At 41.8% G+C, this 15722-nt stretch overlaps 1 protein-coding gene across 1 annotated transcript in view; it reads right to left on the minus strand.

Annotated features, from left to right (window-relative positions):
* Positions 1 to 15722, minus strand: part of LASP1 (LIM and SH3 protein 1) — a 59611-nt gene that overhangs the window by 14736 nt on the left and 29153 nt on the right. Inside the window, exons 3-4 of the mRNA XM_054992820.1 lie at positions 12078 to 12162; positions 2079 to 2186 (exon numbers count right to left, since the gene is read on the minus strand). Coding sequence (XP_054848795.1) covers positions 2079 to 2186; positions 12078 to 12162 — 193 coding nt within the window. The remainder of the gene's footprint in view (positions 1 to 2078; positions 2187 to 12077; positions 12163 to 15722) is intronic.

Below are 15722 nucleotides of genomic sequence, written 5' to 3' on the forward strand. Positions count from 1 at the left end.
TTCTGCATAGATTCGCAGATCCTCAAAGGGAGACCTGGCCGCAGGGGCAACATTCTCATCCGTGGACAGATCCAAGGCTATCTCGGATCCAAACTTCGAAAACGTTGGAACCGGCTCCTTGTCCTCAGAGTCATAGGATGCCTCTAACTGGGCTGGAGACAGTGGGGGCAGCCAGGCCCTTCCTGTTGATGTCAACGGTCTCAGATCCAACAGGTGCAGGGCCCCTGGACCGCCAGGCCAATAGCACTGATAAGGCGACAAGATGCAACAGGTGTGACGGTGCCTGTCCGCTGTTATCTCGGTTCTGGAGGTTGTCTGTTGCTGGATCTGTGTCGACTCTGACCGGGGGATGTTGGGGAGTCGGAACCTGATGGTCTCAGATCTGGACGCGACGTCTGTTCTCTGCTTGACTTATGTCTCGAGTCACTTCAAAAGCCAGGCTGGATGTCCTGGAGCTCCCCTTCTGACATCAATCTCTTGGGTGAGTAAAAGTGCAGAGAAGGTGTTCAGGGAGGAATCAGAATGACATTGTTGGAGTACCCCGGGTGCTGTAGTGGTCGGTCATGGGAAGCCCTTGACTCTGATCCTGCTCTTGAGCCGGAAGGCACAGTTGGCTTCTTTCTGGGCTTAATATAGGTCCTCGACTCTGATAGGCTCTACTCCAAGCGGGACTCTGACAGGGATCTCCCCCCGATTTCAAGTCAAAACGGGAAAGATGTCTTGTCTTTTTCAACTTCTTTGTTAGCAGTTCCAATGGCCTACTGGTATCCAAGGACAGTGACCTGGCCAAGACTACAGACCCTGCTCGAGAGCGGCAATCAGGGGTTGAAGAGGGCCGTGATCCCTGAGCTGCTGACAGAGGGACCTGATCCTTGGGGACTGGTGTTTTTGAGGCAAACATATTTTCACATAAAGAAGCCTTGAGGTGAACTGCTCTCTCATTGCGAGCTTCGGGAGTAAACTGGAGACAAATGGCACATGTTCCCACATTATGTCCCTCACCAAGGCAGAGAAGACAGAGATCATGCTGAACTGAGTGTGTCATCTTAGTAGAACACTGAGTGCGCTTTTTAAACAAGGCCTTTGCCTCAGACATGGCAAAGAAGGGGTACACAGACCCACAGAAAGCCAAAGTTGACAAAGTATAGTCCGCAATCCAAAAAGAGAACTCAAGACAATCTGATATAGCGGATTAATTCAGTCAGATTAATTCAATCAGAAGTGAAAAACTAACGGAGAAACAAGCCAAGATCCTCGCCTCGCAACGGCTCAGAGAGAACTGAGGGGAGAGGGGTTGCTCCTCCTTTATCACCTGCACATTTTGGTGGGAAAATGGGATCCTACGTGATTCAGGAGAAGTGGCCCATAAAGGAGCGTTTTAAAGCTTTAAAGATTTTTTCTGAGCAGCTGGCCTGTGTGCATGCAGTCTTATGTGGGATTGCATGAAAGAATGACGATGAAATCATAGTTTAAACAGCTTTTAACATAATAAACCATACAGATTAGAGATGGGCACGAACTGCAAGACGAACTAAAGTTCGTCACGAACTGAGTCAGTTCGTGCTTCGCGAACCAGCGGTTAGTGGAAGCCCATTTTCCACGAACTGGTCTACCAGTTCATTTGGTTCATGTTAAACCCCAATACCCCTTTCCGTGTTGCTGCTAAATGGCAGAGAAACGGGCATTTCAACCCCTGAATCAGCTGCTTGTCAGGGATCTCCCCGACAAGCAGCTGATCCAAGCCTGCCAGGGTGTAATGCCCCTTTCCATGCCGCTGCGAAGTGGCAGGGAAAGAGGCATTTTAACCCCTGGATCAGCTGCTTGTCGGGGATCTCCCCGACAATTAGCTGATCCAAGCCTGCAGGGGTGAAATGCCCCTTTCCGTGCCACTTCGCAACGGCATGGAAAGGGGCATTTAAACCCCACGAACCACAAACTGGTTCGCAAACTAGGGCAAGTTTGTGGTTCATGAAACAGGACGAACCATGAACTGCACGGTTCAGTTTTTTCCTGGTTTGTGCCCACCTCTAATACAGATACATAGAGATACATAGAAGGTTGTAGGCAGGAGAGCTTACGTTGCTGATTTGATCCTGAGTCTTCTTGATTCGCTGCAATTCAGGGGTATCAGCCACCACACTGAAGCCCTTCCCTTTGTTCTTTTCAAACTCTTCCTTGTAGCGGACCTGCATGATGGGAAAGGTATTATTAATAGGGAGAAATTATCTTCAGCAGCCTCTTTAACATATACAAGTCTTAAGTGTCATGGGCTGGTGATAATGGAATTGTGGGTCTATGACCCACAAGTTTCAGGGCTGGTTCACCTAAAATTCAATACCACTGAGTTGGAATAAATTAATGACTTTTAGCGCAAACACATCCCATGGGATGTTTTTTTTTCCTGGAGCAACTATCTAGCAAGACAAATAATAAAAAAATAGGCCTACTACTGGCCACAGGAAAATCACACACTTATCTTCATTCATTTCATAAGGATGAAGCTGTGGTATTGCCATTTTCAGGGCTTGGTCAAGTGAGGTTGTGTAAAGCTTTGAGAGAGCATGTTAGGCTTAACCTCATAGAACTTTGTATGTTTTGACTTGGAATACACTTAGAAGAGAGCGGGAGGGCGCTAAGGGGAGGTGCGTGAAAGTACCAAAGCTCATTTTGGCAAACCTCTGGGTTCTTCAAAGAGGAAATTTCAAAGGGGAAATGTTTTCTTAGACTTTGATGCAATGATGAGGGCTACAATGTGTTGTTCTTAAGCACAAATTCTGCAATTTATGCAAGTGCAGTCACTTTTTAAAATTTATTTATAACTAGCAACAATGCCCGTTGTATGAAAAAATAGAATGGGCTCTAGAAAACTGATTCGGCAGGCCCCCTCCCGGGGGCAAGCAGGTGCTTCGCAGCGACCTGGAGGCCAGAGCGGGAGGGCGCTGAGGGGAAGTGTGTGGAAGAGTGGTTAGGGCATCGATTCAGTGTGCCCCCTCCCAGCAGCAAGTGGGCGCTTCGCAGCAACCTTGAGGCCAGAGCTGGTGGCAATACACCTGCACAAGGATAAAAAGTGAGTTGTTACCAATACAGCTTGCCTTTTATATAGTAGGATATTAAATTAACAGCACTAGTTACAGGAAATTATTTTATTTATGTACTTCATTTATACCCGCCCCAACCTTTCCCTCCAATGGGGACCCTGGGAGGTTTACATCATTCTCCCTTCCTCCATTTTATTCTCAACACAACCCTGGCAGGTGAGTAAGGCTGAGAGTGTGTGACTGGCCAAAGGTTACCAGCAGATAGAGTGGAGATTCAATCCTAGGTGTTCCGGACCCCCATTCCAACACTCTAAACACTTGACACACACTGGCTAATGAGGAAGGTTGAGTGAACAAAAGCTTTGTCTTAAAAAGCATTTCACTCATTCCAAACCAGAAAATATTTCATAAGAGGATTTCCCCCCTCCCCTTGTGATTGCTCAAAACTTCTAATTTTTGCACTGAAAAAAACAAATAGTCCTTGGGGAACAATTTTTCTGTGCATTCTTCCATGCTTTCGTATCACTGCTACTGCTTCACTGCTTCACTGCTTCAATATGCTTGTCATGGTTTGTAGGTGCACGATAATATGAATGAGTCCCAGTTCCCCTTCTGAACACGGAGGTGGAAAGGGCAAAGAGGGACCATTCCCATAGTTATTGTGTTCCCAAGGCTCAAAAATGCAGTATGACTATAAGGTCTACAATTCCTACCTTCCACCCCTGCTCAGTAGGCAGATAAGGGTCATGACAAGGTGGGAAACTTGATACAGCAAACAAATCTGTTAGTTGTTCCCAAAGTATACTTCTTTGTTGTATATACTGTAGGTTCAGATCATAAGTGGATACTCATGCATTGTTGTATGCTTTCCCCTTAATTTTGCTAGTATAGACTCAACAGACACCACTATATGCTTCTTGCAAACTTCATTTTCAAGTGTTTCAAGTCAGAGCAGAAGTACAATAATCTGTGCACATTCTCCATGATCTTTCAATGCCATCAAAATTGATGGAGGACTATAGCTACCAAGGCCTAAGGGCCAAATATAGCCTCCAACATCCAAGTTGAAGAAAACATTTCTCCATTGTGCAAAACTAAATATACAAAGGTCTACACCAACTTAAGTTGTTTCAGTAAAGATATAATTCTTTACTCAGCAAACCAGTCATTTCAAGCAAGGACCAAAGCCCTCAAACTGGCTGCCTACTGGCTGTAAACACACCCATTGAGAGCCAACAGAGGTGAAGACTGGGGGCCTTGTTCTCAGAGTTGGGAAAGAGACTATCACAGCTGCAGGGAGCTTCCTGGATCTCAAATGGTTGAGAGCCTTCAGTAAATAAAGTATACCAACACAGAGCACTAGTGTGGGGTTAACGAGCACTGAAACTTACTTATCCCATAAGTACCAAGCAACTCCAACAAAAATGTACTCTAGATGTTCTGCAGATGGTGGCTGCCCTGAGAATCTCAAAGGGAGGCTGACTTGGTTTGATGTAAGAGTATGCAAAACTTTATAGTTTTACGTAAGAGAACCAATGTTCAGGTGCATACAGGTCATGCCGTGTTTCCAAGTGACAAACATCTGCATAATGCAAATCTTAACCTCTGCATAGTTCATTATCAGCTATGAATACAGCTATGCTATTCAACCTTTCTACCCCCACACTAAACCACAGCAGCCAAAAGATGAATATTTTACTTACTTTGCATACAAATAGGAGAAAGCCTCTACTTCAGACATGGACTCAAATTTACAAAAGTTAAACAGAAGTGTGTTCTCTAGGTATTGCTATAGATATCCCATCTTTTCATTTTTCATCCTAGTATGGTATAATACAGAAACCGTCAGCTTCTGGTCCATCTCTGAATCTCATGCCAGGTTTAGGAGGCCCCCAGTCCATGTTTCCAAATGCTTTCCTACACTGGGGTACATATCACTACCATCAGTCCTAAGAGAACATTTCCAGAGGCCTGTGTATTACTGCAGAAGCCTCTGGGACAGGGAAGTCTGTCACACTGCATGTGGAACCTGCTGAACAGAAGCTGCTTGCCCTCTCCACCAAATCGGACAGGGCACATAAACTCTCCCTGGGGAAGTTTCATGGGTAGAGGGGGGAAATGAGCAGTGATGTCATGCCAGAAATATCCAACCCCCTGCCCCCACATTGAAGTTGGCATAACACTCTCGACAAGGTGAAAATCCAGCTTCAGGCTAGCACGGCTTAAGGACCGCTTACTCCCATATGAACCTACCCAATCATTATGATAATCTTTGGAGGCCGTACTTTGGGTGCCTCTACTATCTGGGATTAGATGGGTAGCAACACGAGAACGGGCCTCCTCAGTTGTGGCGGTAAAATTATGGAATGCCACCCCCCGCCACCCCCAGGAGATTTGTTTGTCTCCATCTATCAAAGTCTTCTGCCAGCAGAGAAAAGCCTTTTCAATTTTGCTTGGGATTCTCTCAGTTACCCTCTCCTTCCTGTTTATCTGTATATAAGTGTTTGTGTTTTGTTGAACTTTTGTTGTTTTAATATATATGCATTAAAAAATTAAACGTTTTGACTGCTGCCTTGGGGATCCAGAATTGGGTGGAAAGGAAACAAACATTTAAATTATTATTATTAATAATAAGCTAATTGCAGAAGAATAGAAGGTGTGTGAGTGATTGCTGCCATGTTTTTAAATGTTCCTTTTATAAAACTTGTGGAGATTCTCAAATTTAGATCCTCTGTTGGCACTAGCAATGCACTACTGAAAAAAAATTGCCCTACAAATATATCTAGAGTCACATGAAATATTTAGCATTTAGAGAGCACTTTCAGTGTTTGAAGAGCTTCAAACATGTTGTCCCCTAAAGTAGGACAGTATTAATTTCATAATGCAGCAGGGACTGAAGAAGGGAGTGCCCCTAACACTCCCAAATGAATTTGCAGCAGAAGAGAGGTATGAATTGGGGACCTCCCAGATCACAGATCTATCTTAGCTACTTCCAGAAGATGGTGCTGTATCCTAAGGTAGCTACGCATATCTTACTGCAAGTTGACAAAATTAAAAAATTCAATATAAAAACACAAAAGAAAGCTATAGTTGTTGGACTTAATAGTATCAACCAACAAAGGAACTCATACTTCTAAAAATGTTCAGAAATTAATATTCCTTTTGAGATTAGGTAGGTAAAGGTAAAAGTAGTCCCCTGTGCAAGCACTGAGTCATTACTGACCCATGGGGGGACGTTGCATCATGATGTTTTCTTAGCAGACTTTTTATGGGGTGGTTTGCCATTGCCTTCCCCAGTCATCTACACTTTACCCCCAGGAAACTGGGTACTCATTTTACCGACCTCGGAAGGATGGAAGGCTGAGTCAACCTTGAGCCATCTACCTGAACCCGGCTTCTGCCAGGATTGAACTCAGGTTGGGAGCAGAGCTTGGGCTGTAGTACTGCTGCTTACCACTCTGCACCACGGGGCTCTTCCCTTTGGAGATTAGGTAGGTAATTATGAAAAAAATAGGAGTTTCTTATTTTATCCCAGCTTTGATTCCCACCCCCACCCCCCACTGGACCTTTGAGGAAGAAACAGGCCCTGCCCTACTTTTCACTGGGTAGATGGGATACTCCTTTTCTTGTGTCTAAGCCATAAAACCATTGGCTTTGGGCCAGCCACACACTCACAGTAACTCAGTTGCTCTATCTATGAAATGGAACTTCAAATAAACTGCTTCAGGGTTATAAAAATGCATGTCATGGTGCAGTACTATTAACCAAATTATAATAACTGGGGGGAGCCTCAACAAGGAAGCAGGATCCCAGCTACAGTTTTAGAGAATGTGCAAAGGAGGATGTTTCTCCTGCACATTAGAGGCTGAAGCACCAGAGTGCTGCAAGCAGAGGAAGCGCTTCTCAGACAAGGCCAGCTTTCAGTTCCCTCTGTCCTTTTATGGGCACTTAGCTGGAATCAACTCAGCTCTGATCCTCACAGAAGGCCAGAGGAGAGTGAGTCAGGCAAGCTGGCTCCCTCTTTCCCATGTCCCACTCAATGCTTGGCTATTATGAGCTGGTAGAAAGAGGATGGCGGGGGTGGAAGACTAAATGCACTAAATAGGGAAGCTGGAGGGGGGGTGCAAGCCCCTCATTGAGGAAACAATTCCATTCATCAGACTTAACAAAAAAGTTACAGAAGCATTATTTCCCAGCAGTTAAGAAGCCAATAAACAAGATTTTTGACTACTATCCTTTTATCCAAAAAAAACTTGTATACATTTTTCACTTTATTTATACTCAGCCTTTTCTACTCAATCAGGACCCATCATTGTCTCCTCCTCAATTTTATCGTCACAACAACCTGGTGAGGTAGGCTAGGCTGAGAGGGTGTGACTGGTCTGAAGTCCCCCAGCAAGCTTCCATGGCAGAGTGTGAAATCAAACCTGGGTCTCCCTGATCCTAGTCCACCATACTTGCAGTTAATGGGATTATTCTGGAAGCAGTGGATTGCATTTTACCCCCAGAGCTGTGTGCATTCCACATAAGTGCAGAATTGAGTCCTGGACATTATTAATCTTTTCTTTCCCACCAAGCTGCTAGCCCTCAAGAAAACAATGACAGCCATAGGCTTGAAAATGTTTGAGCATTGCCTGGTGAAATCTCAGAAACCAGATGAAGGAAGATGGTCTGAAGAAGATTTACAAGGAAACTATGAACCAGTAAGTAGAAGCAGCAGAATAAGTTACACAAAATCAACATATATAAGCTGCAGGTTTCATCTTTCTCTGGTTCAGGGTTTGTTTGTTTAGCAGCATAGTACACAGATCTCTCCCTAAGTAGAACTATTCCATCATTGAGCCAACTGTGTAATGTTTTACACTAGGTATAAGCCACTCTACTTTTTCTAAAGCAAGGTAAAAGTTTTCAATAAGAAGCCCAAAGTCTGTACTAAAAATTATTACAGTCAAACACAGTAACGGCTACATTCACATGAAGGAAAACAATGACAGGATAGGTCAATCTTTCCTTACTTCTGCATATTCATATTACAAGAATACTTTCCCCACAGTCAAAACCACATAAGTATATCCTAGAACCCTCTTCTGTTTTTCAAGAAATGAACTGGCATTCCAAGCTGAATAGATGTACCACATGAAGGAGTAGGCCTTATCTGAAAAAAAAAAATCACGAGAACTGACTGTTCAGGGTTAAAATCTGAACTTTGGAAACACAAAAGGTATTTTGATAAGAAAACCAATGTGTATTTATTTTGTGGGAAAACGCTGCCAAGCTACACTATATAGCTGCCTCGCACCTTCCTCAGAGTTCAACAAAAATCAGGACCCACATCTTTCAGGGATCCTTCAGTAATAGAACAGCTTATCTTGGAGAAAAGCAACTACAAAACTCCAAGTCCAAGGTCCTGCCCTACTTCAAAGTTCTTCCTGCTCCCCCCAAGATGCTATTTTCATCATTCAGGGAGGTAAAATGACAGGAAGTAAGCCGTCTTATTCCATAGTCAGTTGTGGGCTGCAGGTGTTAAAATTAATCCATCTAGAGGACTTGTTTACTCACACAAAAGATAATTGTATACTTCCAGCAAGCTGTCGGAACTAGCTACGCCTTCTCAACATCTTAAAATAAAAAGCCAGACCTCTGAGGTATGTGGGAGGCCTTTAGCATGGCTACTTCAATCCCAGATGATCCTGGAGATCGTCTAGTTATGAGTTCCAAAAGCTACCAGACGGCACAATGTGCAAGACAAGGTTTGTATTCTGACTCCCTGGGCACAAACAGACCAATGCAGTTTCTAGCATGCCTTGCCTCGAAGATTAAATGCTCTTCCCTCATGCAAAAAACAAATCTGGAGCAATCTATTCCAATGGCCACAATGCCTTGTTATTCCAACTGGAGGCAAAGCCAGCCCTCCAAGACTTCAGGGGCTGTTCATTCTATGCATCTCTTCTCATAGAAACTGCTTGCCTCACAACATGCACATGCATATTACAGAACAAACTATGGAAATGGCGAAAGGGGCTTTAATATCTACCAAGAACAGCAGGAAAAGATATGGGAACCACATGTAATGGAAGGCAAGGAAAAAGGCTCAGAGGGCCAGATATGGCTATGAGCTGGCAGCTGAGAACTGTAATATTGGTTGTGTTGTGTCCTTCTAATAGCTTACTTTTATTATCCTTCTAGTTAGAAAGGATGGGGGGGTTATGTTTGGTGCTTCCCAATCCAAAGCTATGTACCCACCTGAAATGAGTTAGGAGACTTTACAATGTTGTTGACAAAAAATGTTAAGCTTCCCATTAATTTACAAGATTTCACATCTATAGAACAGAACATTAGGATCAGGGTTCACTCATATTTTAATGCCATTTCTGTTCCCACTAGGAATTGGTTTTGGGCATCCAGGGCAGGAGACACTTCTGGATCACTATTAGGCTACCTCCTCCTTAGGACACCTTGGTAATTTGCTTTTTAATGCTCCATCCCGTGAAGCCACCACAATCAGATACAAATACAGAAGTCAAAATCCACATCTCCCAGAATGGCAGAAAGGAGGCATAGCCTTCTTATGAAGAACAGAACGATGCAGATGGCCTCAAATCAGACAGTTTTCCAATCAAGCTGTCTGCTTGTCTCTCAGCCATGTACACAACTACACAACAAGACAAATGAGGATGACTGCACCTCAGTCACCTCCTTTCTCGATGGCAAGGCCAGAGATCCAGGACACATGTATTGGCTCCCATTAATACATTCCTATCCTTGAAAGCAAAAAGATAGCTAACCCTCTGTCTGGGGAAAGAGGATTTGTAGAGGAACCTATGGTAAGCAAAGATGCACAAAACTCAGCCCATTAAGAATTGTGCTTTAAAAAGAAAAATATAGCAAGTTTGCCCTTCAGATTGAAGACATACTTGAAAACAGGTAGGCAGTATGAGCTACCACTAGACTACACAGAATATATGCAGAATCAGGGCCTATTCCCTTTTTCCAGGGTGTGACTAAGTATGCTTAGAAATAGATTCTTTTATAAGTAAAATTTAAGTGACATGCTCCTTCCCCAGAGGGCTTAAATCAAGGTCAAATGTTGAGACATGATGGCCTCAATGTGAAATATGTCTCTCAAAACACTGCAAACAAAAATTTCCTTTCAAATGTGAACTTTAAATTCTTTTTTTCTTCTCTGAACCCCACCTTCACTTAAGCACAGAACCATCTCCCTGACAATATACCAGAAACATTTGTTTTCTGCATTATTCCAACCTCCTAAATTCACCTACACTAAGATGGAGAGTATCACCCTTAATGCACAGGAACTATTTTTGTCTGCTAAATATTATACAGGAACCAGAACAGTGTTGTTAATGATGCAATCTATATCATGAATCTCTTTTCTGGAAAATGAAGCTTTTTCCTATAGCTCATGGGAACCAGTTTTCCCTTACCAGAGGCTACATTCAAGCCTGGATTTTCTTCTGTAGTATTCATATTTCCCCACACAGCACCCCCCGCCCCCGCAATAATTTATCAAGACTGTATGTAGTTGCTTTAGAGTGGGCTCCCAAGCTGATAACAGTGAGATATTTTTGTCATCTGACTGATTTCTTCCCTCTGACAATAATAGCTGATGTGCCAGCACCATCTACTGGATTTTGGAAAAAAGCAAGTAATGAATTCTCACTTGGACTCAAGCCAGTGAGGAATGAGGGAAAGCCCCCTTCCCCACCCTCAAAGAGTAGAAAAAACATGCTCTCAAAATGAAGTTGGAGCACTTCACCCACAGAGAAAGTTCTGTCGTAGAACCAGACTCAGGTGGAGCATTTTTACAGAGACCTGCAGCAGCTATATGCAGAATCAGGGCCTATTCCCTTTTTCCAGGGTGTGACTAAGTATGCTTAGAAATAGATTCTTTTATAAGTAAAATTTAAGTATATGTTGTAAGGCTTACTACATTCATGCAAAACTTACAGATCTTGGTTCTGTCAGTATTCTTGAACAAGTCCAATAAAGTAGCCTAACTGAATTTGCAACTCTAAGGGACTGCTTTCAGTGCCAGAATCTGCACATTCCTGAAGACTTTGGGATATTTCAGAAGATACATTCATAATATTAAAGGAGTTAAGATTATTCCAACCTTCCCACTTCTTGAGCTGTATGCTGTGTCACACTCCTATGTCTATAACCACATGTACGTGTATCGGTAGTTATGAAACTTTGTTAATGAATACCTCTTAAGAAAATACTCCTTGTTTATTCAGAATACTAATATTTATTCCTGGTTTTACTGCCCATACTGTAGGACCCTGTGGATGAATAGTGCAGCACATACCTGGCTTTCTCAAATCTATAGTGTAATCCTACACAGAGTTACTTCAGTCTAAGCCCATTGAAATCAATGGGCTTAGACTGGAGTAACGCCGTTTAGGACTGCACTGCTAGTTTACTAGTCTCAAACTACAAAATCAACTGGTATCTAGGGAGCTTTGACTCTTGAAAGCTTATACTCCATGTTCAAGGAATGGAGTTTCTTGCTCCTGTTATCCTACTGCCTTGCCACCTGATCACTGCCTATATTGCCCCAAACTGATGTTTCATCTCCATTTTTCTACCGTATTCCAGAGTCTGCTTGGTGCTCTTCATCACAAATGATTTGTTCAACTATTTACTGAGTACTTCATAACTTGTGCTCTTTCCCTAAGAAGGTTGTATCTGGTTTATTTAGTCTGTACTGCTTTCCACCCCCGCACGTTTCTCAGCTGCTTTTATGTGCTCTGTTGAGTTGTTGGCCCTCGATTATTGTACCATATACATCATCTGCATGTAGAATTGATGCTTGTCAGAGCTTGTTAAATTCATTTCCTCTACTAATGTTTTAGCAACCTTTTGTCTGCTAAGGAAGCAGCAAGTGTATTTATTTCAAAAGAGATTAAGACGTTACTATTATCCTCTTTGGGGCTATTGTTTGAAGATGTCTAGTTTATCCTATGGAAGTAGCTGTAACTGACAAAATGCAGGCAAAAGAAACAGAAATAGCCTTACTTGACTCTGAAGCTCACTCTGCTGCTTAAGGCGCAAGTTCTCAGGAGTGTCTGCCACCATGGTGAAAGACTGCTTCGGGTAGTGTCTGCAAAGGAAAGAAATGAATGAATGGCTCTGGTTTGGTCAGCAAAAATGCACAATCAGTGGATTAACACCACTTCTGTCCATTCCAATTGTCTACTTGTCAGTATGAACCTGCTCCCAGATTGTTCAAGGCTCCATCCAGCTGCTCTCTAGATGTTTCGTAAGTTTGACAGCATAGATATTTTCTCTCTATGAAGTGTTTCTATAATGGTTACATCCAGGAAATAGAAGTGTACAAGGAATTGCTAGAAAATGCAAAGCAGAACTCTGGTTTTCCTCATGCAACTCCACTGAATTGGATCAGGTAGCTATCCCACACATGGGTAAGATCAACAGCTGCCTGTATCTGCGCATTCTCTGCTGTGGTCCCCACTGGGAGGACTTGTCAGGTAGGCTCCCACTCTTCTTCCATTCTGTAGAATGTGTAAAATGGAATTGTTGGGGATGGGTGTTATAAAGGAAAAAAGATTATAGTTGATATTGGAAATCTTAGACAGCTGTTATTGCATTGTCCACTCTATATAATATACTATTTTACTACATTATTCTGCAACTTTGTAATGCTGCCTTACTGTCTATTATATAGTTTTCTAGTCCATTCTCTCCAGTTTTATTACATGGTTTGTTCTATCACACTGTTCCTATTACATTGTTTTAATTTTGTAATCCACCTTGAGTATCAGCAAGAAATGGGAACTAGAAATGAATGAATAAATCTTGTGGCCAATATAGTTCTAGTAGGTAAATCCCCTCCCCTACCATGTTTAAGGTTTCACTTGTCCCAGAGAAAAGTGGGATAAAAATACCTAAATGAACTAATCATACAGAGACAAAAACAAAGAAGCTGAGTGGCAACTAGGGCCACAACTGCCTAGCAAAGAATATCCAATTTTCCCCCTAGCATTTCTGATTGACACTTAAAAAAATGGAAAGGGGGAGGGAGGTAAGGAAACTTATGCAGTATTCTCTCTTGAAAAGGGTTTCAGTCATCTGTTAATAGTAATGTTGTCTAAACTAATATGGTTACATACAATTACACTGCTGTAAAGTTGTTACATCTAAAATTCAAAGGTGGTACCATTGCAGCTGCAGCTGTTACACTTCTGTACAAGAAACCCTATGGAATTTATATTGGAAAAATATTTTTAAAATTACAGAATACAGAGCAACCAAGCATACATCCCTGCAACATAGTAAGAAAGCCTCTTGCTTCTCACTTGCCAACATTTCTTCCATCTTAGTGAAAAAGTGGTAGAAAATACACGATGTGAGGAACAAAATACCATTTACATCACTGTGCACAATTTATCTTAGTGTGTTTAAGTACATAAAGAGAAGTTTCACTTTCATGAAGTGGTATGTGGAAGTCAAGAAGCTTTTTTGTTCATGCTTAGCTTTTTAAAAAAATTCTGCAAAGTTCAAAAAGTTCAGAATCAGAAACTGACTTTTTCAGAAATTGATTAAAGAAAAAAGATTTTTGAAAGATACTTTATTTACTTAGATAGGATACAGTAAAATAATGACATTTTATTTACTTAGACAGGATACAGTAAAATAAATATCAATTTCAGAATAGCTTGTTCTCTGTATTATGATACTTGTAGGCTGTTCCTATGCATTTGCTTAGATGAAAGCACACTGGATTCAATCAAACTCATTCTCAATTGTCAACAGGACTTCAGCCTTATTGTGCATAATGACGATACACTATATTTAACTAAACACCCAAATTACTGCCACCTCTTCATTATACGAATGTGTTATTTTAAGCTCTTCTGTTTCCAGAGAGTAACAGATCAACACACTGTTTGAGTTTGTATAATAAAGCTTTCTTTTTGTTTATTACAACGTGGGCAATTTCTCTTTCCAAGTTTAAAAACTTTATGTCAAACCAGTTGAAAACTTGAATTGTGTTTTCCCTTCACTAAATGCAGCCCTGGCCCAAGAACTCCAGGTTTACAGACTAAATTAGTGTTACTTTGTCATTCTAAATTAGTCAAATTCAAAGATTAGTTGCAAGAGATTTTCATTTTGCAACTTGAAGCTCTGTTGCAAATCCACTGCATGTTCTTGTGTGGTTGTCCTTAGTTTTGCTACCAAGAGCACTGAAAGTGTAAGGGATCTCTTCTTTTATAAGAGCTTTTCAAAAAAATCAGGCAGGCTTAATGGAGAGCTACCCTTTATCCGGCTGATAAAGGATTCATTACAAGAACTCACACGTTTATCCCACAGACGCCCATACAATCAAAAGTATTGAAAATATTTTCTTAGCATGTTTTGCAGTAGAAACGTATCTTTCAGAAGAAATAACATTTAAACCATTAACCTGCTGTAAAGAATCGATCAAGGATTATCCAGCCTGCTTAACTGAGAAATTTGATACTATAAAGGAAGGGGGCAATCAGAAATAATGAGCATGACAGAAATAAAAGCTTACTTGATCACTGCAAAAAAATAATAAATAAATAAATAAAATAAATAAAGGAAGGGGGCAGAGAGAAGGAAGGGTCATGGCACCAACCAAAACCATTAACATACTCAAAACCTTAGTGGGTGAAAAAATCCATTTTGAGAGAATCTAAGGCAGAGAAGGCACTTGAATCAGGTTCTCCAAAGAAATCCAGAAGCTCATTGGGTAGAACCAAGTTCTGAAAATTCCAAATTTTTACTACTTTGAGGAAGCACAAAGAGGCAGAGGCAATTTCTATGGCAACGGAAATAATTTTCCGTTGCCCCCCCCCCCAATTATGAAGCAAGCTATAACAAATCACAGCAGCATAACTGGGATGAGAAAGCTCCTGCAAAAATAAGGTTGCCAACTTCTAATTGGGAAATACTTGGAGATCTGGGGGGGAGGAGTGTGGGGAGGGTAGGTTTGGGGAGGAGAGGGACCTCAGCAGGGTATAATGCTATATGCACCAAACAATCCAAGGATTAAGGAAGTGTGCTACAAAACATAAGAGGACACAGTGCAATATAAGCAATTTGTATCACCTATAATGTGTTATTCAAAATAATTGCAAAACCTACATGCTTAAGGGACATACACAAGTTAATAATGGTAATAATGAGTGAAAGTCCCGGAAGAGGTCCAATATCAGGGAGAGGAGCAACTTCTAAATGGAAGAAATAAACGGGAAACGCCCCGCTGAATCTTCTGCTGGTGTCCGTAGATTCATTACGGTGCTCTGGACTGCTAGAATAGTCAGCTCCGAGTGAAAGGCAAAGCTGATTGGAAGGCAACGAGCCACGCCGGCCTTATCTCTCTTCACTTGTTTCAGATATTTATATCCTTCTTCAGGCCATAGAATAATCATGATCCAAGCAATTAACATTGTATCCAGTCTCACGTAACAGCGTTTCGGGTAGTTCAGCAGAAGATTCAGCGGGGCGTTTCCCGTTTATTTCTTCCATTTAGAAGTTGCTCCTCTCCCTGATATTGGACCTCTTCCGGGACTTTCACTCATTATTACCATTATTAACTTGTGTATGTCCCTTAAGCATGTGGGTTTTGCAATTATTTTGAATAACACATTATAGGTGATACAAATTGCTTATATT

Source organism: Eublepharis macularius, chromosome 12 (assembly GCF_028583425.1).
Source record: "Eublepharis macularius isolate TG4126 chromosome 12, MPM_Emac_v1.0, whole genome shotgun sequence".
NCBI lineage: Eukaryota > Metazoa > Chordata > Lepidosauria > Squamata > Eublepharidae > Eublepharis > Eublepharis macularius.